The sequence below is a fragment of the Molothrus aeneus genome, chromosome 3 (genome assembly GCF_037042795.1).
Source record: "Molothrus aeneus isolate 106 chromosome 3, BPBGC_Maene_1.0, whole genome shotgun sequence".
NCBI classification, from domain to species: Eukaryota; Metazoa; Chordata; class Aves; order Passeriformes; family Icteridae; genus Molothrus; species Molothrus aeneus.
Window position 1 is genome coordinate 79,747,707 of NC_089648.1, and position 25,323 is coordinate 79,773,029.

The 25,323-nt window shown below is 41.8% G+C and overlaps 2 protein-coding genes across 3 annotated transcripts in view; both read right to left on the reverse strand.

The window, feature by feature from the left end:
* Positions 1 to 13,622, reverse strand: part of RNF144A (ring finger protein 144A) — a 62,339-nt gene extending 48,717 nt beyond the window's left edge. Inside the window, exon 1 of one of the 2 annotated variants that reach the window (XM_066547242.1) lies at positions 13,493 to 13,622. The gene's annotated coding sequence lies outside the window, so the exon portion shown is untranslated. The remainder of the gene's footprint in view (positions 1 to 13,492) is intronic. The other variant, XM_066547243.1, reaches the window with a different exon arrangement.
* Positions 13,623 to 14,823: 1,201 nt separating this feature from the next.
* On the reverse strand, positions 14,824 to 23,303 carry RSAD2 (radical S-adenosyl methionine domain containing 2). The gene is made up of 6 exons (XM_066545859.1): positions 22,740 to 23,303; positions 22,391 to 22,552; positions 21,684 to 21,913; positions 20,381 to 20,530; positions 18,655 to 18,687; positions 14,824 to 18,083 (listed from the first exon to the last, which is right to left on the reverse strand). Exons 1-6 carry the CDS (start codon positions 23,068 to 23,070, stop codon positions 17,919 to 17,921), a joined length of 1,071 nt encoding a protein of 356 aa, XP_066401956.1. The 5' UTR covers positions 23,071 to 23,303; the 3' UTR covers positions 14,824 to 17,918.
* Between the last annotated feature and the right edge of the window lie 2,020 nt (positions 23,304 to 25,323).

The following is a 25,323-nucleotide window of genomic DNA, read 5'->3' on the forward strand; positions in this document are numbered from 1 at the left end:
ATACAACCTGCCTTGGGCTGGAAACCTGGAGAGATTCACCACTTTCTCTAATGGCAGGAAGGGCAATTTACTGGTTTGAAGAGCTGCAGCTATTTGCCTTTCCATGTAGCTCTTTAGACAGTGTTTCTAGTTATGTTTATCCCTCTCTAAATAGGAGGAGGAAAATTAATTTAAAAAGAAAAGAACTTAGTACAACACACTTTCTTGTCAATGCAGTCTCTTGTACAGTCAGGGTATTGTACAGGGTCTCTTGTACAGCAGGTTAGTGCTTAAGTTGCTTTCAAACTCATTTCCTAAAGCTCTAGCACAGATGTTCTTCTTCTCTTCTGCCAGCTCTCTTTCATTTTAGCACACAACTTGTCCTGGGCCAACACTCTCAGTCACTGCATCAGCTTCATCTGACTTATGCATCTCCTAATCTCTTTCTTCCTCTGAAAACCTTGCCCTTGCCAGCACCTCACTAACCGCTCTGCCTTCCTGGGGCCCTCTCTCCCACCTGTATCTCACAAAGGCAGGAGGCATCCTGAGGAAACAAACAGTTCTTATCAGCAGTGTTTGTCACTCCTCCTGTTTGCTCCTGGGCAATCTCTTCCAACCACAAAAATTCAGTTTACCCTCTCTACAGAAGGACCTCACAGATTTACCTCCTACTCTAAATCTCTCTCTCTCTCCTTATCCAAACTGGAAATTACAACCCTTCTCTCTGACATTTCCTAGGAGTTATGCAGCTATTTGGTTAAGCTCTACACAGATGGACAAATCAATTATCTCCCCTCCTTCCCAAGAGTCTCTTCTTAAAAAGTCAGCATCCTGCAAGTCCCTCAGCCTGCAGGCTGATCATAATATTCAACAAGAAGCTGTATGTCTAAATCCTGTAGAAAGAACATGCATATAATGTACATAAAATGCAGTCTTTTTTCTGATCTCTTTGACAAATAAAATGGTTATCCTGGTCTATAAAATGGTATCCTTTTATCCTGAAAGATCTTCCTACTTTTCTCAGGCTTCAACCTGAGAAAGAATTTCTTAAAGGACAATGGTCATCTCCTGCACATGCTGCTGGGCTATTTTAACTCTTTTATTGTTATTTAATTCATGTAAACTGCCCCCCTCAAATGCTTTTCCCATAGTTTTAATAACCTTCTCCATCTTCTCAGCCTTCTCTCTTGATCATTTTTTACTGATGTTTTATCCTGCATCAGCAACTAAATTTATCTCACAAAAATGACCTGACTATCAACATTCAACAATTTTTAGACATTTATCTTTGGATGACATGAAGTCTGTTTAAAATTATCTGGACAAGAATCCAGTAACTACCAATAAAAATGCAGGTGGAAAAAAAAGCAGTTGCTCACACTCCACCCTTTCCATATTACGTAATTTCCAGGAATTTTTTCACCACTAATAATTATTGTGGCTCTTTCTATCCACCTGAAGGTTTTCAAAAGACCTTTTAAAGATGTACAAACTAGGATCAGATACAGAATTTGAGTGTTATTGTCATTAGTAACACCTCTATCATTCCAGGAGAAAAATGTTTATTCTAAGAATCCCATCATCCAAGGATTAAATTAGTCCTATCTTCCCTTCCTATAAAGTGCACTGATATCCAGCTTGATCCCAACACTTTTGCAGAGTTGCTGTTCTCCACAATGCAGCCCCTCATGCTTCATGTCTGGAAAACTTTTCACCAAGAAACCTGAACAGCTACAGCCAGTATACATACCTTTGATTTTACTCATCAAAAAGAAATAAATCATTCTTTGTGGCTGCTTACTTATTATTGCAATCTGGTAAACAGCATAACTGCTGTTTATGAATGCTTTTTTTTTTTTTTCCAAGCTTCTGTCTTAGAAATGAAAATGTTAAATGGCATCTTGCCTAGGCCCAGTCCTGGAACATTGTGATTCACAGTTTATTTCCCACAGATACCTATCTACTTGTTTATATTTTACAGCTGGCTGCTGCTCCATTCACCTGGCAGGCTTTTGCTGATGTGCTGTAATGGTTTCCAACAAAAAAACTGTATTGTACAGAGGTACAAGCTGACAGGCAGAAGAATTAAAAAACCTGTGTCAGCCTCAGCAGAGGACCAGTGGCAGATGTGGAAAGAAAGGCTGTGGGATCTACTCTATATTTGTGTGACAGCCCATGGGTCATCTGTTTCTTTGTGTCAGCCAAGAGTAGCCTGGAGGCACAAATGGCCGTGAACTCATCTCTCTGCACTTCATCCTGTCAGAGCTTATGATGCAGCTCACAGCCTGGCAGCCGCAGGGTCCAAGGACAAACGCTAAAGGGCACGCAGGAAAGAGGATGAGGTTTGACAGGTTATATGCACAAGAAGGAATTTCAGCTTTGGATTCTCACTTTACTTGCACTGGTGACAACTTGTGATTATGCAAAACATATCCTCAGCAGCCTCCTTAGCTTTGTCAGGAGACAGCATTTCATATAGTCCTACACTGTCAGCCCTAGTCACAGGGGGAAGGGAGGGAAAGATGAGATACCTCAGCAGCACCAGCTCCCACAGCAGCCAGGGACACAATACAGTTTTCAAAGGGAAATTCTGCTGTGCAAGAACAGGCCACAAACAAATTGAAGCCCTGTGCAAAGGAGACACAGAGCTACATCCTGGAAACTTAAGCAAAATTTAAGCATATAGCTTAGAGTAGAGAGAAACCCTTATGAACTCTGGTTAAAGCTCTTGCTGCACAGTGCCAGCTGAAGTATGCAGTTACACAAGCCAGGAGATGAAATCCCCATGGATTCCCTGAAGCAGAGTAGGAAGCTACCCACCTGCCACAGTCCCTCGCCTCCTTCCTTCTGGTTTACATATCCCACACCATTTTCTCTTGGCAAGAAATATTCAGGTTACCACAGCTGAACAGCTATTTGACTGGCTGGTTCCCAGCAGTGAGGTGCTTTTCATCAGATCACATGTGGGAAGCTCTTTAAAGGCTTTTTAGAGAAAGCAGCTACATGATTTCATGAAGACAGAAAAGCTCAAAGCACAGTGATAAAAGGCATTTTAATAGATCCATTCATACTAATACAGGAGATACTGTGTGCTGAAAACAGCGAAATTTAAGACATTTCTAGCATGATAGGCCAGAAGATTTAATTGCTAGCTTTGCTTTGAACTTGACAGCTATTACTACTCTACTAACTCTTGGATGCACTTCTAAAGAAGCTTTGCCATTTTCGATTTTTTTTTTAAAAAAGAGATGGTTGGATTTAACTATCAGGTTTATTATAATATATATAATAGAAAAGCACACAGAACTGAGCCTTTGTGAAAAGACAATTCCCCACCACATACACACTTGCTTATTAAAAAGCTGGAATGAAAAATGTCTTCCCTGTATGCATTTCTCCCTCCAGTGAAGAACAAACAATCAAAACCTATGGTTAAAATAATGAAATCGCAATTACCTATTCATTTTACTGGATAAGCTTTTCTAAGCCTTCCAGAAGATCCCCAAATGCAGTAATGTTGACTAAATATTGTATGTTTTCCTATAAAAAGGTAGACTAGGCATATCACGCCACTTCAAAAAATAATGTAATTTTTTGGGAAAAAGAAATGGTTTTTCCACATGGCTAGTCTAATTTCCTAGGGAAAAATATTAAAATAATTTGACCATAATTGGGATCTGAATGAGGTGTAAGAACAGTTTAAATTCTGCAACTTTCTCACAATTGTGTGAGAAAATAAACCCATTTTTAATTCCCTCATTAGCAAATATTTTTAAAGTTATTGTTCACCTACAAGTACTAGAGAGTAATTAAACTAAAAAAGGGTCTAAGGTTTAGTCTGACCTAGAAATCAACACAGACTTAACCTGACCTCATTTTGTCAGTCAATCACAAATGGACCAAAGAAGTTGCCTGTAATCTCAGATACATTGAAACACACAAGGTATTTGACTGAAAAAAAAGGCAATGCTCTCATTTTGAAGACTGTAGATTCACATTCCTTCCCTCTTGAAACTTGACCACACAGGAGATGTACTGGGTGAAGAGAAACACACCGGGCAATTCCTTTCAGGCTACAAAGTGGCCCCACAGCACAGGAAGAGGCACAGATGTGAGCTGAGGTACAGCTGCATTTTGCATCGGCTAAGCCAGATGGACTGACTTGGCAATGGCTCCATCACTGCGACTGGCAGTGAGCTGCACAGCCAAAATAGAGGCAAAACACGAGGCAAGACGAAATTGATATGATGGCATTAACCCAAAGCATGGATTCCCTGTAACCCGGGAACTTTTGGGGATAGTCTCCCCATGCCTGTTGGATGACAGCTGTTCCAAGGTGACTGTCAGTACTCTTCTATACCTTGTGCTATATCAGACATTTCCCAAAGGCACTCTATCAGTTAAGAGAGGACTGTGGTTCTTGGATGGAAAAGGGAATTATATATGCAAATTATCTTCAGTTTTCTGCCTCAAGTTTCCCATAGAATCTCAAAACTAAGTCAACTAACCAACATCTCTCTCCTAAAACACACAGGAGAACACAGGGACAGAGTGAAAAGAGGGAAAAGATGCAAATAGGAATTATCTTAAAAGAAAATACAGCTCCACATACAGATTAACCAGCCCCTTCTCTGTGTGCTCATTTATGACAGGGCACACAATGCTGCAATTCACAACACCACAGTAGCCAAAGGCCCACTCAACCTGGCTGTCTTCATGGCTAGCACCAGACAACCCTCTGAGATTCTGGAATAACTCACATCTTTCCCATCATACAGCACTGCTCATTCATTGGCAGGCACATCAAGCCTTCACACATTAAGAGCTCATACAGTTTAAGCTGTACCGTCAGATGCCCAACATTTGGTCATTTTGGGACACGCTGCCCCAAAGCCACTCTTTGCATCTGCATACTTTGCATTTGTGGTACTTTCCAGGAATAGATGATATCTACAAAAGTATACTGCATTGAGAGGAAAACCACTGTATTTACATTATTGTTTTCTAAGGAATTCATATCTTTTTTAATTTGACAGTTTCATTATACTCCTTAACTGTTAACATCCAAAGAAAACGTCAACATTCAAATCCTCCAAATATTTTTGGAAATAATTTATGCAAAGTATCCCTATTTCAAAATATTCTCATTTCCTTATTTCCATGTACTGAATGGCTGCTGAGTAGGAAGAAGAATATGAAGGAGAAGAAACTGGAGAGGGCTTTTTGTATTATTATGAAAAGTAACTTGTTTTAAAGAAATATGGACACAGTATATTCAGGAAAATACTCTCTCTGCTAAATGAGGGAATCTTTTCTGATCCCTGCAGACTTTCCAACACTGTAGATGTGTAATAGGTTTAAATGTCAGGAGCCACCTCAATTAAAGAGAAAGTCAATTTGGCACTTAGACTCCTGAAGAACATAATGATGCAAATCACAGAAGGTTCTCTTACAAAGCCTTTTTGAGCATTCAATAAATGCATGAAAACATGATGTGCTTTACCTGATGCACATATTCAAAATTTAAGTGTCTGTATAAAATAGGAACACAAGTCTTTAAAATTATTCTTTATTTTCTTTTTACAGCATTTACTGTTTTCAGGTAGTGGAGTTCTACATATTTTCACTGAATGTTCCCAGTCATTCGTCAGGCTTTGATTTTTTTTTTTAAATCTCATGGAGTATCCTCCGATTTTCTCCCACTCAAGCACTGAAACAGCTGGACAGCAAACACAAAGACTTGAGCTAGTATGAAATACCTAAACTCAGGTATATAGCTCCCACAAAGAGCATTTCCTACTCTAAGAACTACTAAGAACTATTGTTTCACCCTCAACAAAACATTTCTAGGAAGATCTAATTGCTAAGGGACAGATACTAACCTTCTGCAGCCTTTCAGCAATTTCCAAGAACTTGGATACTGTCTTTCATTTAAGCCTGCTTGTTTTAAGTTTCTTTGACTGTAAAGAATTTTTTTTTCCTTTTAAGAGAATGATCTCCTCTCTTTCCTATAAAGCTCCAGATACTGAAAATTCTTCATAACCAGTAGGGCTGAATAAGTCCCACATTAAGGCAATCACATGGAAACTCCCTTGGTATTGAGAAAACAAATGGATTTTCACATTAGTTTAGGTGATTTTGATAGGACATCCTTATGTGCACATATTGTTTTACCCTGGAACTCTCCAGGTTATAGTTTTAGTAACATCCTGTCCAGCACAGCACAAAAACTGTTTTGTTTTGCAGGGTTTTTTGTGGGTTTTTTTTTCCTCCTCCAAAAATAGCACCATCTTTGCCCTTCCACAGTTCAAGATCAGAAGTGGTTGATAGCAGAGTGAAAATACACTGTCATTTCAATGAAAATGAGCTCAGTGTCATGGAGTGAGAAATGAAGCTGCATGAGAAAAGATCCTAAGGCAAAAGGGAAAAAGCAGAGATCCTCACTGCCCTTGCAGCAATCCCTTCTGAAGCTGCCACTAACAGCAGTGTTGCCAGCCAGCAAAAAGGTACATCACTATTATTAGCACAATGAAGGGGCACAATGTTTTGACTCTTCCTTATACTGGCAGCTGTGGTGAATCATCCCATCCAAAAGCAACTATTCCTATTAATAAAAGTTACAAGGACATGCCTGTGTTGGTCTGAGGACCAATACAGCAGAATCATGGAGGACAGGAGACAAAATCAAACCGAAGAAACCCCCAAAAAACCCCATGCAGACCTTTCAGAGAAGACAGAGCAAAACTTTCCAAAAAGAGCAGCCCCTGAAAATACATTCATCTGTAACTATAAGAAAGCTTCACAGCAGTAATCTAAATTGAAAAGCAGGGAACACAGCCAAATATTATATTTCATTCAAATCTGTGAAGTTCACCTTTCTAAGGAGCTAGTGGAAATGTAAAGTGACTGATTCAAATATTTAGCACTGACAGTTTGCCAAAAAGATATCACATTCTTTGGATTTATGAGTTGTCTATGAATTTGTCATACTTTGATTTTTGACTAAATATGTAACATGAACTGAAATAAGAACTACCCTGTTGCTCCCGTTGAAGTGCAATTTTTAAGACAATAACAAACTAGAACAAAAGAGAACAGAAGACAGAGAACTGGCTTATCACACTCCTAGTGACTCTACAGATGCAAAGGGGTTAAGACAGTAAAACTACTAAGAGCTATTGTTTCACCCTCAACAAAAGCCAGTGGTAAAACCTTTAAGAATGGATTTTCAGACATAAATCCATGCAAACTAAATGGCCAATGCTGCTGCCCCAGTGAGACATCATGCAAGAAAGGAGATAGGTGACTTGACATTACATATTCTGAACACCACCACAGCTGATGCCCAGTGACAGCAGCAGTTTGATGGAGCCAAGCTGTTTGCTTCAACAGGCAGGAGAGGTGAAAAACTACAGTGGAGAGAAGGATGAACTCACACTGCAGAGAATGACTCCCTCAGAGCCACAAGGATCCGAAGTACAGAGCACAACTAAACACAGAGTGGAGCCACCTACAGCATGGAGAGGTGCCGGGGTCAGCAGCACTGCTTTGAGCAAGCTGCACACAGCACCAATTCTTCCAGCACAACCTTCCCCAAGGCCAGGGACTGCCACATCACATGGTAAAGAGAAAAAAACAAGGCTGTAGCCTTGAGATAAACTTACATCCTGCAGGTGAGTATGAATGGATGAGCATCCACAAACTTTGAAGGTCTTTAAGTGCTTACCATCAGAACTACAGACAGTACATTCTGCACCCTTAGGGAACAACTGGCTTCTGCTCCTGTAGCAACTACAAGGTTCACCACCATGTTGTGCTTAACCTGTATCAGTTTCACTTCTCAGCGATTAACAGGAAGAGAGAACGGCTCTGTTTTACCTGAGGCACAAAGCTTATGAGGTCAGCTCAGTGTTTGGAGCAAGCCAGAGCCCAGCAGGCTCCAAGTGTGGTCCAGAGGATCAATGAGACCAAACAACAAGATGGAATAAACATCGACAGCCCATTTGAGCTGGCACATGCATCCTACAGCTTTCCAGCAACAGTGAAACCTAATGAATACTGTCATATCTTTGCTAGAAAGCTAGACACACACACAAAACTAAGAAACAGTAACTGACACCAGCAAAACCTGATGATTTAAAGAAGAGAGACATCATCAGCAAACCTTTCAAAATACAAGTTGCCAATTAATATCAGAAGTATAAAGAAAAATAAACAGGAAGCTCTAATAAAAGCTGGGGCTTCGTTTGGTTGGTTTTATTTGAATATGGTCTGCCTTTCCACAAATCTAACATACCTTATACACCCTCAACATGTATCTTTTGGTCAGCATTTTTTCCATTAAAGTAAGAATAGACAGTACACATCAAAGGTAAAAGTAATGCATAATTAATCTAAGAAAGTAGGTGTAGGTGTCTTCTCTAGGCTCCAACTGCATGACAGGAAATACATTATTCATGAAGGAAGATGATGGTACAACATTAATCAAGTCAGCATGACAAGACAAACAAAGACCACAAGATGTATTCAACAGATAGCAGTGTGCAAAAGTGATCAGCTAACTGAAAGGTTCACACAGAGTCTGTTTACAGAAAACAAACACAGAGGAGAAATACAGAAATAAGACTGAACTGTTTCAGTTTGCATCCTATTAAGTCTTGTTACATTTGGGGAGCAATCTTTATATGATACAGCTAAAAGTTTCTGGGTGTCTAAAGAGCTGCTATTATGAAGTAAAATTAAAAAAAGAAAAGAGTTAAAATAATTATTTTAACAAACAGGAATTCACATAAGCAGGGCATGTATGAAGAACAATAAAATCTTTTTAAAAACCAGTGACTCTTTCCTTTCTCATCATGCACTTTTTGTCATATTATAAAGCTACTTGGGGCTAAAGACTAAACACTTGCTCTTCTTCATATTCAAAACTGTTGCAAAAATACTCGGTAACGAAAGAAAAGTATAATTTGAAACAGTGTCAAAAAATAGGAACACAATGTAAGCTGATTTGTAAGCAAAGGGGGCAGTAAAACCCAGTTTCCTAGGAATATGTGTCAAAGTTGCAGGAAGAGTTCAGATTTCAATCTGTCCTTCAACAGGCATCTTTCCATCTGCCAAGGCTACCTACTGCAAGAAAAGGTGTAGGTTTATCGGCCATAAGCTACCACCCTCTCACGAATGCAACTGGAATTGCTCAAAAGGTTTAGAAATTAAGAGCAACAATGAAAGTCAGACATTCACAGAGAGTTGCACGCAATCTCTATTTTCTCAGAAAACCAGGCTAGAACTATATATATATACTGACTGCACGTAGCTTGGTGTTGAACTTGAAGTTGCTGTTACCAGACTGCACTGGAGACAAGAGCCTGACCACACAAGTCACAGAGCATTGCTCTCATTCTGTCGGAATGGATGTATTTCTTAATAGGGAATAGAGAGATGAAGGGAAAACCATAGCAATAGAAGGAAACCCAGACTTAAAAAACATTCATTTTCCTCCTAAGAGGACAAACACTATCTGACGCATCAGCCCCAGAAAAATACAGCTGCTTTACAGAATGCAGCAAGACCCCTCCTGTCACCCCAGGGAGGGGACATTTCAGCAAGGAACAGACTCTGCTCACCCATACCACCACAACCATCCTGTGTGGTCATTGCAGGGAGGCAGCCCTGACTGAACACATTGTGTACGAAGACAGCAGGCAACCACTTCTGATGCTTCTGTCAGACCTGCCCCCATCAGAGAAACGAAAAGTAAGAGAGATATATTTATATACATACATTGTGTAAAACATTCTATATAGCATATATTTTATATACATACACACAAAAAAGTATTTATAGAAGGAAATTAATAGCTGTGAGATTATAAAACACATAGATCCTCATCAGTGATCAAACACGAAGCAAATCAACCGCTGAACAGCGGCAGAAATAATAAGCATAGGAAGAAGCTGATCACATGCCTGATTATCAAGGGATAATAACAGATTTTTGCCTCAATATATTTTCCTAATTCATTTTCATATTCCTTGTATTGAGTTTTTCTGGCTAAATATAAGAGGTGTCTGCAAGGACTGGATATGTAGAACAGTATACAATTGTTATGCTCTATATGATCTATTTAGTAGAGAGTAGAGTTGAGACAAAGGCTGGTCAGCTGAAACTGTCTCCAAGAACCATAGTGGTAGCTTTCATAGCCTGTAGTTCATACTGGAGTTTTATGGTTACAGGAAATAACCCAAATACTCCAGAAATAGAACAGTCAGTAAAATTTCCAGGTGAAATTCAAGAATAAAGACTCCAAAACTATGGAATCTGCCTGCTCACAAGCAAAGCAGCGATCAGTGCAAATAAAGCTGAACATTTGTAAGTAACGAAAAAATTACACCTGAACCTGGTAAGTTAGAACTTTATTTTCCAGACAACCTGCAAGACCTGCCCACATTCTGAAGTATTTCAGATGATCCATTGGACATCATGAAGAAGAAAAAGTTTCTATTTAATAAGCATTAGTACATTTTTTTCAATCACAAGTCATTTCCATTCAATATAAACAGGATGAAGCTGTATTAAACTGTCATAGTGATACCTGGAGGATAACAGCAAGGTGTTTCAATGCAACAAGCTACCACTGACTTGATATTCTATGAAAGAAAAGGTGAGAATGTTGCTGTAATAAGGAAGTAATAGTCATGCCAAGACTAGAACAATCTAATAAGATAGTCTGTCTTCACAGTAAATAAAAAGTTACCAGACATACTGATTCACTTTCTCTGTTCCTCTTTTTCTCCAACCTTTTAGAAAAGACACTTAATGGTACTACCACTATAAGCAGCACTATCAACAACCAACCAACCTATTTGAAAATCCATTTTATACTATTTTTGCCAGTTCCAGAATTTGCTGACTGCATATGCAGAAAAACTGTAAGCATTTCTGATCCCAGTTGATTAGGAAACACAAAAAACATAACACTTTGCAGCAAGCAGCCAGAAGAGCAAGTCTATTTTCAACAGCTTCTTCCTCCCAGCCATCAGAAGTGAAAAACAGACATTATCATTATGATCTTTTTGTCTGATCTCCTTCAAAATGAATTTTATGAGCTTGTTTCCACAAAGCAATACAGAAAAGGATCATGCCTTATAAAAAGAACAGCTGACCACAGCCTAAGTTAGACACAGCAGAATCACTACACCACTCAAAGCGAGTGGTGGGTTAGTTTGTAATTGTTTTCCATTTCCTTTTTGTAACACAAGATGTAAAAAGGAGCACAATGAAAAGCAAGTCTTCTAATCAATCCACAGACTACTAACTCAATTGCATAACTATTGATACTAACCCACAGGAAATATGGTGGTAAGTATAACAGGTTCCAGTTCCCCTGCTACATCAGGTCTCTGAGAGAGAGAGAGAGAGAGAGAGAGAGAGAGAGAAGGTCTGTGCTCGCTGACCAGACTGCAGGATGATCAGAGCCATTATTTTTCCCTGAATCAGCACTGGGAGGGCAAATACGAGTTTTCTGCCAGCCTATGAGAGCATTCTTGTAAATACAGCAGATACACTGAAGCCATTCATACCCACTGTATGACACTGCAGCCAAAACTCATGTTTAAGACAGCAGCTTTGTCCCTTGGCTTAACTGAAAGAAAAGTTGTCAGAAGTTATAAAAAAAACCCACATGAAATCTGACAAATACTTGGAATATAGTATTGGTTAAAAAAAAAAAAAAACCAAACAAACCCACACTTAAAATCAAAGGACTTAAGCAACTATATAGTCTTTTTTCCCCTACAAATTATTGCCTGAAAATACTGAATCAGGCAAAAAAAAAAAAACAGTTTGTAAGTGTTACTGCTAATAGTGTAAAAGTGTAACTTTCAAAACAGTGCTTCAAGGGCAAAAATCTACAATAACAACAGACAACAAACACATGATTTGATCTAGCAGCTCCTAGGATATGAATCATGGTGATTTAGATATGAGGGGAAATCAACCCTCTGTTTTATATAAAGGATGGCTTATTCAAAGTAGCTATATCAAATTGAAACACCTAGTATTATTTCAATCACAAATAGTTTTCCCCCTCGTAATACACAGATTGCACAAGAGGATAATGAGACATGATGGTCAGGGAAAGGGGGGGAGTAAAAAAATGAAACTTCATTCCAGGGGATGAAGATGGCCATGGGGAAAAGCCTGTCTTTTTCAAGACACCCCTAGACAGACACCCTCCTGCCACTACTCTTCTCACTTGATCTTGCTTCTCTTGGGTATTTAACAAGCTTCATGTCGGGACACCTTGATACCTCGCTGCCAGGAAAAAACAATCTAAGTTTTCCCAGACTGTAAAAGTCCCATTAAAGTAGAAACTAACCATTTTCATTAAAATGCACAATTCTCCCCCTCACTGTACTACAACCCTACACACTCTTTTACCCCCCCACTCATCCCCTCAGTAGCCTCCGAAGCCTGTGAGAGAAGCACACACAAGCAGACAGGCCAGCCACCAGAAGTTTACACTACTGATATAATCTCTCCAGTAGCACTCTGCCCAAGAACATGTAACTTCAGCTTAGCCACTCCTGGGCCAGCACTGATAAGCTGATGTGAAATGAAGCAATCCGTTTCCCAATGTAAACAGTTGTTCGGCTACACAGGGGACAATATAAACAAATGGATCTATTTATAAATCATCCTTTATGCTTGTTATAGAACAGGAATATTATGTTCCAGGGCAGAAGTGACAGTATATCAAGAACACAGTAAAAATTCAAAGAGCTGGTATCTTATTCCATCAGCCTGCCCTGCTGACACTCCCTCTTCCAGTACTACACAAGCAATAAACACATGATGCAGGACCTGATCTGTTTAGGAACAAGATATCCTTGATCCGGCGGGTGGGAAGACACCTCGTTATTGTACCTAGGGGCTCTTCCAACAGCTCAAAAAAAGGCTACGGTAACATCCCTTCAGCTCCGGGAAGGAAAGCCCGAGCCTTACTCCCGCTTCTTCAACCATGCAACCCAAACGATCCGGGTTCTCCCCAGGCTGCACACTCCGTTTGTACTGAGAGCACGGATGGGGGTGGCACTCCACAGACCCCTGCGCTCATTATTTTCCCCTCCCGACGAATGGCTACCGCACTCCAGGGCACTGGCTGGGCTCTTTCCAGACATTTTCGTTCGTTTATGGAAACCCCAAGACAGAGCACACGCGGGGCTGAGCTGCCGCTGTCATTACGCCCCCGACGCGGCGCTCCGCCAGCGGCCGCGCTTCCCGCCGGCAGCCTGGCCCCGCCGCGCCCGCCCCGCAGCCGGCACCGCTCCGGGCACAGCGCCCTGCAGCCGGGGGCTCCCGGCGGGCGGCAGCGGCAGGGATACGGCCGCCGCCGGCACCGCCGCCACAGCCCTTCACGTAGAGGGGTCGAGGGTGCCCGTGCGCTCCGGCGCCGCCTCCCGCTGCCCCAGCGCCCCGGGAGGCGCCCCCGCTCCCGCCGCCCCCGGCGCCTTACCGTGCCGCTGCAGCCGCTGCAGCCACTGCAGCCCCTGCCGGCGCGGGGCGGCCCGCGGGCGGTGCGCGGCGCTGTCCCGCGCTATCCCGCGGAGCCGCGGCAGGACGACGCCGCCGCCCCAACCATGGTCTCCACCCCCCGCGGAGCCGGAGTGTTCGCGGCGGGCGCCGCTCCCGGTCTTTTCTCCGGCGGGGGAGGAGGAGGGTGGGGTGAGGGCGGGCGGGGGCGGGCGCGCCCGCGGCGGGCGGGCGCCATTAACGGCCGCGCTCGCGCCACCGCCCACTTTGAAGCGGCCGCGCCGCGCCAGGCACAGCGGCGCCCCCTGGCGGCGGCGGGAGGCGCCTCCCGGGCGCGGGGATCCCGGGATTTCCCGCTTGGCAGCGCCGCCGGCCCGGGCGTGCCGAGCCGAGCCGCCGCTTGTACCGAGAGGCTTTTCATCTGCTTGAAGCAATAGCACTTGGAGTTGTCTGAGCGTGATGGGCCAGGCCCAGCAGGTCCGTCAGCGGCAGAGAGAACAACGGGGCTGGCTGTGCCGAGGAGGCGGGGGGTTTGTCCTGCCTGCCGGGGAAGGAAGGAGAGGAAAACACGGGAACCATGACGGGCACGGCTGTTCTGCGGGAGCTGTCCGAGCCTCCCTGCTGTCGGTGTGTGTGCGGAGCAAGGCCCAGTGCTCCTGCGGCAGGCAGGAGGTACGGCAGGAGCTGCACGGGAGCTGTGTGGCGGAGTCATGGGGCACAGCCCAGCACGGCAGCCCCGGGCCCGGGGCACACCGCAGCTCACTGCGGCACGGCTGCTGGGCCCCTCACGGCGCCGCAGTGCGCGGGGCAGTGGCAAAGCGGGGTAAAAAGCCAAGCATCCTCTCACACACAGCCAAATACTGTGAAAAGCTCAATTTGAGGTTCTCTAGTAGAAGAGTTTACACCGACCCTGAAGATGGAGGGTGAGCTTGAGAAGCTGCTTGTCTTCAGTCTTCTAAATAGACTGGCTTTTCTCTCTTATTTACCATAACAGAAGATAATCTTATTTTTGTCCTCGGATATTTATGGATAGCTGTGCCTTTCGCACATCTGAACAGCACAAGGTATTTGAACTGTCTTCTCCCAGCACAGACCAGTCCACTCAGCCTTGTAACAAGTGCCTTTCATCACGAGGAGAATCACCACCATTGTTCTCCATTTCGGCCTCCATGCTGCCCTTGGCACCGTGCAAGCAGCCCCCCCGCTAAATACAGACCAAATGCACCCAGAATTACAGATCTCTTGTGAATGCAGCCACACGTTCTGCTACTATGGCTTGTATTACAGAAAAAAAAAATAAAATTAGAGACAAACTTAAGAAAATAGAAACATTTATTGAAAGGTGCAACACACTCATGAAATACTTAGCACTAATTATTTGACACTATTAGTCCAAAATTGATAATTGGTAACATTCAAATATATCAGCATCCTTCATACTGAAAAACAGGGCATCCTAAAGTGCATCTTAAGTGACAATTTTACTTGTTACCCAAGGTATAGTCACAATTTTATCAGAAGTCATCCTTCCAAACACTCATTCTCTACATTTTTTTTACAAATAGAAACAATTGTATAATGTTAGTGGAATGCAGTGCCAGTTCTTTCCCAATTCAGCATCTTTAGCAAGTGCTTAGCTGCAATACTATGATATTATACACAAAGCTACAATTAAGCATATCTGTGCTTATAAGACTTAAATTTAATCCTGACTTTTCAGGATCACAACGTAGCTGTAATCACTAAGCCTGAGAGTAACCATGTTGAATTCTGTTTTATTTTTCTAGTCCCATACTGAAAGGTAGCCCCCACTACATCATGAAAGGCCAAAGTCCACTCTTGGTCCAATATGAACTGTGTTTATAATTTTATTAACATAAACTAGACTCATCAACTGTAACAATTTTTTTTTTGTTTTACACAACAATAGATTTTGCAAATAAAAATGCCAATAGCTGTTCATTAACTGAAATTACTCTCAAACTGTATTGTGAGATTCTTAATTTCCAATGTACACAATTCATATTTCCTTTGAAAAGGAGTATCACACAGAGCAGAAACCTTTTACTAATTATGCAGGTGAAATCCCCAACATTTTAAGCACATAGAACCTTCTAGCAAAAGTCATCTTAAATGTCTGTACACTCTTTACTGGATTTTGACATTTTCATCTCCTTCTTGTTTCTCCTGCAGTTTCCTCTGAAGGCACAGAGGAAGAAAAAGGATAGCCATTTACAGGGTAAAATGCAAAGCAAAGAATGGCAGGATTTCTGGACCTGAACAGGAGTTTGTGTACCTCATATCTGTGTGCTGTGCTACAGCTGGCATTTTTTGCAGAAGCTGCAGGGTGGTAGATTTTTTGGTACATTGATGCACTAAATTTTTCCCCATCCTGGGACTGAGACAGCAACAAAGAAAAATGCTTCTTTTCTACCAGTGTGGTGTAGGTACTGAGGAAGAGGCTAGATTTAATATTTGGGCAGGGGAAGTCAAACCCCAGTTACATAAATTTGCACTGCTCATAGAGCCAGGGAGATCTCCAGCCAAGGTCAGTGAAATAGCTGCCAAAAGACTGTGGGGTTACTGTGTGTGGGCCACGTTTTAAATGTCACTAAGTGTTAATACAAGAAAAAAAAAATACTGAAATGTCAGTGTCTAGGAAATGTTGTGACTGCAAAATGCAAAATACAAAGAGACAAAAGAGCACCACTGAGTATAGTTACAGTTAGGATAGTAAAAATAGAAACTGAAGGAATTATAAATGGAAACATTTTTACTGAGTATTCAGAGCACTTTCTTTACACAGAAGTACCAGCTCCTACTTAAGCATTTTCCCCCTTCAACTTTGAAGATGCATTAGGTGAATGCAAAACATTTCTTTCATGCAAAAATGCAAAAAACTTCTTTAAAAAAATTAACTAGCATTTCCAGAAAAAATTGAATAAGGTGTCATTTTCTCTATGTGGTATATTTAATGCATGCTGGCTTCCAGCTTCTGCAAATATTTAAATGTGTGAGACAGTCCAGGCATTGAGTTCAGGGACAGGATTAATGAGTAGTGCCATCTCACTTCTGCTCTGTGCAGTGCCTATCCCTGTACCCTTCAGACAGAGGGAGGATGGGACTAGTTAAATTTGAAAACCTGCCATTATAAAGACAACCATTGCCAGAAAACCAAGAGTGAGGGCAGTATATTAGATTATTTTTCATGTTTTGAGGATTTTTCTTTTAGTTTTTGTATTTTATATTGATGCTACCTGCTTTTAAAATCAAAGGTAGCTCTCACAAAACCAAATTAGTTTCATTTAAAATCTGCAGGTTTATAACCAGCAAGCTAATTAGTTGCTGAGATAAGCAACCTTTAAAACAGGGTTGTTTGATTTATGAACTTTGTTGTGTGTAGTTCCATAGCTTAGCAAAATAAAAAGCTAGTATTCAACAGAAGATATATGTTAGGTTGTTCTACATGGTATTAATTAGTTTAAGAAAGAATATTCATCAGAACTATATGCCCACAGTTCAAAAATAGTTTAAAATAATAAATCAATATTTGCAGATGAAAGGAAAATTGAGATACTAATAAAATAAAAACAATGTTTCCCCGTAAATATTTGTTAGAACAAATATTTGAAGGACATTTCCTATGTGAAATATGATGTTGTTTATCATTAGGTAAAATGTACCTCTAGGTTTTAGGATGAATGAATATAATATTTTTTCATGACTAAAAATATGTTTTCACAGAAAATTACATGCCTCAACATTTTTGCAAATATCATGTGTTTATAGAGAGGAGAGGGAGAAGATTCTGTTACAATTAAGTCTTAAAGAATAAAAACTGCCAATTTTTTCTCCTTAATTTTCTTTTAAATACGTTATTACTTAATGATTCCCGGATTCTGACCCTCTATTACTGCTGAAAAAAGCAGAAGTTGCTTCCAGAGGCCTGCCAGCTGGCCCTCCAGCGATCTACCCAGGAACTGCAATCCATGTTGCCCTGAGAAACAGGCAGAATGTGTTCCCTGATAAGAATTTCCACTTCTCCGTCATTACAGCTATTTAGAATGAATTAGAGTTTGGGATGGTTTCTTGCTTCTTATCTGGCATGAACACGCATGGACTATTTTATAGAAACAGCTGGCCTTCTAGTCCTTGGTGCAATGGACTACAAAGTTTATTTCAGAGATCTCTTCATGTAAAAGCTCTGAAAGTATTTGGTCATGCTCAAGAAAGTATAGACAATGTAATCTGCATTTTAAAAGCATGTAACATATTCACATGTACAGTTATACTGAACATCAGTCTGTGTAAAATACCAGGTGTAATTAAAAGCATTATATACAAGTATACACTCACCTATAAGATACACCTATTTTCACAGAATGCACTGCCCTAACTCAGTATATGAGTCACCAGTCCAGTTTCATATCTGCTTTACTCCACACATACTTTCCTCCTCTTTTTAGGAACATCTTCTCATCAAATCCGCTGAATTTTATAGCTGCTTCTACACCAACATCCAGGATGGACTTGGAAGGTTCTTTCCGCCCATTTCTACAGTTTAGAAAACGCATCTGGAATGTAAGATAGATAAGATGTTAAGATGTTAGAAAGTCAATTTGTAAAAGCTTCATTTTTCTACAGACTTAAGCAAGTTGCACTGCAATACCACCAAAGCCTATGTAAGTGCATGAAGAGCTTCACTCTAGTCCTCAGAAGGCTCAGAAACTCATGGTTAGACATGTGACAAATCTTAGCAGGAACAAAGCAATATCATAATTCTTGAAGATTAAAGCTGTAACTTCAGTTACATGTAAGCTAAGTTGGCACTCTGAAACTTAACTTTCAAGGCAAGTTCTGCATTTTTATATTAAAGAAAAAAAGCAAAGATATCCTGCAAAACTAGACATCTACACCTTAAGATTTGTGATGCAAGGATTATGTGTGCAGGCTGATGGCAACGCCTCCTTAGGTCATGCTGTATTGTAGTTCACAACATGTCTGATGGGTATAAATCACATTTGTTCCTTGTACTACATGGCAAAATTGTTTTATAGAATGCAGAGTAAATTAATTAACTGGTTATCAATGTTGTATACATACATATATTAGCATACAAATACCATGTATCAAAAAAAGACTTACATATTCATCCAGAATGAGGTATGAATCCCTCATCTGTAATAGATCAAAAGAAAATACTAAATTAATGTACAAATCAAAATTCCATTCCACTGAAAAAGGAGGGACAAAAGAAGCAACTATTCATTCAAGGTCTGATACAAATCTTTGAAACAGTTGCTGTATCATCACTGTTTCAGTGACTTTGGATGAAATTTATAGAAATAAATGACAGAATTACTAGAAAAACTTTATGTATGAATAAATTAGTAATTCCTGGAATATTACCTTACCAGTGTCTAAGTGAAATGTGGGTACCCAACTGGGTAAAGGTATTTTGAATAATATCCAAGTTTTCTATTAACTTCTACACCAGAAGAACTTAAAGTTTTGCATGCTGGAATGATTTTGCCATTTTCCAAACAAATGACATGACCATTTTAACTGGAATGTTTAATTATAACCCCACCAAACAAAGGTATTCTGCTGGCTCAAAGGCAAAAAAGCTCTCAGGTCTCCACAAAGAAATATGCCAACAGCTGAAATAAGTCATGTTTACTTAGCTAAGTGGGCATCTCCTAAGTCCTTCTTAAAATTCTCTGGGTAGCTGAGGTTGCTGCTGTATAGAACAGGAAATCTGATCAATTTGGTGTTCATCTTTCACACAGGTTTACCAGAAATCAGAAACAGTTTTCTGGAATGAAACCTACCATGGGAAGCCTTTTTTGTAGGACTTCTATTATGAAAAAAAAAAAAAAAAGAAAAAGTAGAAACAGTTCTGGGTTCTCATCTTAACCCTTTCTCTGATGAGTGCTCCCTCTCACCAAATACCTCAAATGCTAACTGCACAGCCCCACTTTTAGGTCTTACATAGCAAAGACAACCCAGTGTGCTTGCTTAACCTCTATATACATTAAGAATTAAACTGTAAATGGAGTCCTTATCTGTGGAAAGGAAAAGAAACACAAGATGGGAGATTTAATGCATTCCTGAACTTGGTTCAACTTGCTATTTCTTCACTTAGTTCATAAACTTTCCTAACATTGAGTCTTCTAACTCTCCTCATCCCATCTTTAGGGTCTGTAGGCATTTAGGCATTTAAAAAATGGCCTGAGCTGCACCCTTAGGCACCTAAGTCCTTTAGTGTGGTTACTGTAAGCTGGATGGAAGCTGATCAAGTTAACTGGTAGGCTCTGCAGGAGCACAAGGAGTCTTCTCCTGATTAAAGAGCCTGAGCGTGCAAACCAAAGGAGTTCAGACAGAAAATGTTAAAAATGCAACTTTATTGTGAGAGGGATTACCCAAAAGTACGATTAGTTGGGTACTGTTCCTCAGTACCCAATACAGTGCTGGTTGGGATGCTGTCTTATTCACGTAGGTTGATGGCACTGGCATAATGTGACATCACAGTCAATCTCTATTAGGAAACTATACTTAGACTATAAAGTGTGTTTACAATAACTCTGAAATTTTCAGGATCTTGTGCCCAAGTCAGGAAGAGTATCCACAGGACTGGGAACAATGGGTTTTTCCTCTTCCTAATAACTTTGTTGTCAATGAAAAGCCTTAAGGAAAATTTAAAATCTTGGCTTCCACTATAACAAAAGCAGTTGCTGATAAAGTTGTACTGAACCTCTTCTAAGCCACTATTAACAGGGAAAGTATTAATTGCCATGAAAGTTTTTTGTTCCTTTCAAATATTCTAGCATTATTTAAAAATAAAGTTACAAAGGGACAGTTTCATTTTTACCTTCTCATTAGATTCAGGTACCAAGCAGGAGACATCTTTGTGGCGATCCAGGAATCGATCAAAGTCTTCATCACTGATAACAAATTTTTCTGCTTCTCTTAGAGCATCCTCACCACTGTTCTCCCCTTCGATAATCAGGCACTGGAATACCTGGACAAAGAAAGCACCTGGGTAAGACTTCATGTTTTCACTTGCCTTGAGGGTAAGAGACTTCATTCTCAGTAGCAATGTCTAATTTTTCTGTCAGTGGAGACAAAATGACACAATTTGTCATAACTGAATACTCCACAAAGGGCATGGTGCAGATTTACTTTTTGTAAATTAACATTACATAGCTCTAAATGTTATAAATTATGGTTTTCCTTACTGTCTGAGATTTCATTTAGAATGGTTTTTGGGCCTTGTTTTTTTTTTTTTTTTCTGAGAAATTCTGTGTCTATAACAATATTCATGAGGCAAATAATGAGAAATTACTCCACATGTTCTCCCATATTTATGTCACATTATATCTACCCATTTTCAAACTTATTTCTAGTAAAAAAATAATAATATGTGTACACTAACCTCTAATACTCTGTAAGAGAAAATTATTATACACTTATGTGGATGCTATGGGACAGAGAGAGAGAAACGGCAAGCATTTCTCACAGTGGCTTGTGGGAAGTTTTAGGGAGCTGGAAAGATGTGATAACTTGTTGACTATAAACAATTTGCATGTGGTGGTTTTTCTACTTTATTTTTCTGTTCCTTTCAAGGACAGTGCGTGAGAAAGATGTTTCTGTTAGCCAATAGAATAGAATCTATCGTACCACTCTATAAAAACCGTGCCGTTCTTTTGAATAAAGCCTTCTTTGCCTTTTCTATGATCCTGCCTCTCGCCTGTTCCTGCCCCGACCCCAGCACACAAGTGACACACTTATATCTTGCTAACAAGATATTGACTTTAATGTGCCATTGTTCAGTAATTTTTCCTAAATTTCTCTACTCCATAACATATTTTCACATGTTAAAGGCTTTCTGTGCTAATTTTAATATATTAAAACAACCTAGATCTACACACACCAAAACAGTAATTTTCTGTACATGACACAACCAAAAAGATTCTTGACATACTGGGCTCCATTTAAGTGCTGAATGAGATAGAACCTATCTCAGCACCATGCAGCATTGACAAGAAGGCTCCTAAGACCAGCCCAGGCTGGAGCTGGAGATAAGACTCAGGTCAATAGAGGTTCAGACAACTCCAGGACTTCATTATTACTTTTGTTGAACAGGAAACATGTGGTATATACTACTTTCTTACCTTCCAGCGCACCGGGTTCAGTGCCTTGATCTGCTCATTCATATCTTCCTCAACATTAAATCTGTTGATGACTGAATTTATTTTAAAAGCAACTGCATACTCTCGGCACCACTGCCTCAGTTTATGGAGATTTTCCACATGGTTCTTCTTTCCTTGATGACGGCCAATTAAAACGTTGACATCCTCATTAAAACTATCACATGAAATTGCCAGAATATCTAAATATTCACCTGAAAAGAAGTTTTAAAAATTGATTAATATTCAGTCCCTCAGCTAAAAGCTGTCAGGACTCTAGTCACTTTCACTTCCTTGTCATCTGTCACAAAATGCCACGTAAATGCAGTTCTGTGGAGTCATTGCATCAACCACAAAAGCCACAGCAACAGCAGCATAGAAACACATAGTTTGTGTGTGTATGTGTCCCCAGCATTATGGAAACAGGTGGAACATACGGAAACATTTGGTATAATGGTGTAATAATTGTTTTGTTACATCATTATACCAAAAAGTTTTTGTGGTATAATGCCTACCTTTACAGGAGATAATCAACACTGTTTCACTGGCATTTACATTTGATTTGCATTTACTAAAACTTAAGCACTAAGAAACCATCTTCGACTTGCCCCCAAGCCCATCCATGGGTGAGGCTGCCCCTTGGAGGCTCCCCAGTCCTGCCAGTGCAGCTGTGCCCAGTGCTCCCTCCTTACCATACTTCTCGAACCATTTCTTTCTGATCAGGCTGCCATTGCTGACAATGCTGACACTTGGGAGCTCCAACTCCTGCTTGCAAAACTGGACCAGTTTGCCTACAAATTCGCCTCTGTCCTGAAGAAATGGTTCTCCTCCCGAGAAATTGATTTTCTCCATTCCTAGAGAAGGACCAAAGAAAGATGCTATGAACAACCTCTGCTGCCCGTCACCTGCTCCTGTTCAATGTTATCAATGCCCCACGGCAGCGGGACAAGGGACATCCCCGGGATAACTTTTTCCACGGCACTTGGTCCTGCGGAGTCCCCCTTCCCCGGTTCCCTCCGGACCCACCTCCCCTGGACTCACCTCCTTCCTTGAGCATCGCCAGCCCCCGCTTGGCCTCCTCCAGGGGCAGCACGAAGGAGGTCTTGGCCGTGTGGAAGCAGAAGCCGCACTTGTAGTTGCACTGCCGGGTGAAGTGGTAATTGACGCTGGTGGGCGTCGGGGCCGCGTCGTCCCCTTCCTGCTCCCGCTGCGGCCGGGGAGACGAGTCCCGCCAGCCGGGCAGGGACAGGGACAGGGGCAGGGACAGGGACAGGGGAGCCAGGCTCCAGCACAGCGCGCCCAGGCGCCCTCGCAGCGCCGCCAGCACCGCCCGCCCGACGGACAGCAGCCGGGTCAGCAGGACCAGCTGCATGGCTCGGCTCGGCTCGGACCCGGCGAGATGCGCTGCTGTTTCGGACCCTCCTGGGCACGGTTCGACTGGACTTGATTCGGCTGGGGTCGGTTTGGCTGGTCTCGGTTCAGCTCAATCCGACCCGGCGCGGCTCGGACCCGGCGAGATGCGCTGCTGTTTCGGACCCTCCTGGGCACGGTTCGACTGGACTTGATTCGGCTGGGGTTGGTTTGGCTGGTCTCGGTTCACTTCAATCCGACCCGGCCCGGCTCGGCTCGGCTCGGCTCGCAGGCTGCAGAGAGGTGTCCGGCGCTCCGCACTTAAATGTGCGGTGACCGCCTCCCCTCCCCGCCCGTCCCGCCCCGCCGTGCAGGACGGCGGGGAACAGCTCGCTTTCGTTTTCCCTTCTCCCAGAAGCGAAACTTGGCACCGAGACGCGATGTTTTCCTTCTCCCGCCTGCCCCACCCGTGACTGCAGAGTCCCACGCTCCAGAGCCGCTTCTCGGCCCCGGCCACCGCAGATGCCGCCGACTGCCCGGGGCTGGGAGCAGGTTTGAGCACCTCTGGGTTTGAGCGAGTCTAGAACCTGGGACCCCTCTTGGTGTGTGAGGTCTCAGTGACTTTGGCTCCTGTCGTTAAACTCGTGTAGCAGGGGGAAAACTGAGCTTGTATAACTGCCCTGCACCTTTGTCAGGCATTCAAGAGCTCCTGTAAGTTTAAACAGTTTTGCATGGAAAAGCAACCCAAGTGAGGAAGCCTGATTACTTCAGATACATGAAAAGAAAGTAATTGCAGGTTCTTTGATTCTTGGTCTCAATAATGCTCCTCAAGCAAAGCTGCTGCACCAAGTTGAGCACATGGTTAGCCTTAACAGCAGGAACAGTTGGCAGCCTGAGGTGAGACATTGGTGGCTGCCCACTCGTGGTAACAGCAGGAGAGACCAGGACAAAGCTGCCAGTTACCATATTCCTCAGTTCCTTGGTGGTACAACAGGTACTGCTGGAGAAGGAGCTCCTCCATGGTAATACCAGTTGCTATCTTCAGTCTTCCAGTGTGTTCAGACACACCAACAAGATTGTCACAAATTTTCAGCCTCACTTTGTCTTCACTCAGCCTGTCCTCACTCTTGTGTGGGCTGTTTAACGTTGCCACTACTGCCAAGGTACAGAGTCATACTCAAATCTTAACACCTTCCACCTGCATGTTGTCAAGGGCCTAAAATAGAGCTTCCCTCACTTCCATTGACCAGCCCATCCAGAACTGCTGGTAGCCAAGCAGTCTTGCCCTCATCTTCCCTTCTTTTTATTTCCCTTTTTTCCCCCTTCGAAAAAAGGGGTAGAACTAGCTTCATCCTGTGCAACTTTCATGGGAAACAAAACCTGCTTGTGAATAAGATATGTTAATTGGGCTTGTCATTGCCTATTGTCGAATTCCCGTCATCTTTCCTTCACTTTCCTGGAGGTGATCTACTGGCTGAATAATGTCTGGATCAGCAAAAACCATTCTGAGCAGTTTTTATTGTTTGAAGGGTTTTTATTATTGTTTCTATCAGCTGTTTCTTGCTGGCACAGGTTCATACTACTAGGGCAGGATGAGAAACTTCTTGCTGTGTCTGGCTCCAGTAATGCCCTCTCACATGCTGCAGCATGATGTGAAACATCTCACTTCTGAGGCTTTCCAAAATGGTCTGAGAGGCTGTCAGCAGAGATTATTCCAGCAGGAGTTAACTATGTGCTCTTCCAGTTCCTTGAGCTTTATGTAAGATACAAGATTAAGGATAAAAGCAGTATATTCTAATAAATAAAGAGTTTGTTGATCACAAACTTGAAAATATGATTGGGAAGGGAGGTGGACAAGACAATGCAAATTTAAACTGAAATCTGATATTAGAGTTGCTAATTGGTAGCTTCAATGTTTCAATTAATTTGGAGAATTCTGATATGCCCTCTTTCTTCCTCACTCCATACATCCCTTCTGTTGCATGGTAGGAATCCTATTTCACGTGTTACCTTCTCTGGCCCCAATTCAAATTCCCTTCTGTCCTCACTCATATCCCTTGTTCATGTCAAGTTAAGCCAATGCAGGTGTAGGAACTACAGTCTTTCTCTCTTCTTTGAGATGGAAGGCTCATGACTAGCCCTGAGCTTGTTGCCTAGTACCTCAGCTGGCCAGAAAAATTAGGTTCAAAATACTTAATTTCCACAGTTGGTAAAGAACCCTTGATAATTACCAATTTCTCTCGACACAAGAATTACATCTGATATCCAAACATTC

Excerpts from the sequence above, each read along its gene's own strand:
- RSAD2 (XM_066545859.1), bottom strand. The coding sequence starts at position 23,070 with ATGCAGCTGGTCCTGCTGACCCGGCTGCTGTCCGTCGGGCGGGCGGTG. Across the intron at positions 22,553-22,739 it reads GGCGATGCTCAAGGAAGGAG|GAATGGAGAAAATCAATTTC; the intron begins GTGAGTCCAGGG and ends GTCCTTCTCTAG. Across the intron at positions 20,531-21,683 it reads TGAACCCGGTGCGCTGGAAG|GTATTCCAGTGCCTGATTAT; the intron begins GTAAGAAAGTAG and ends TTCTTTGTCCAG.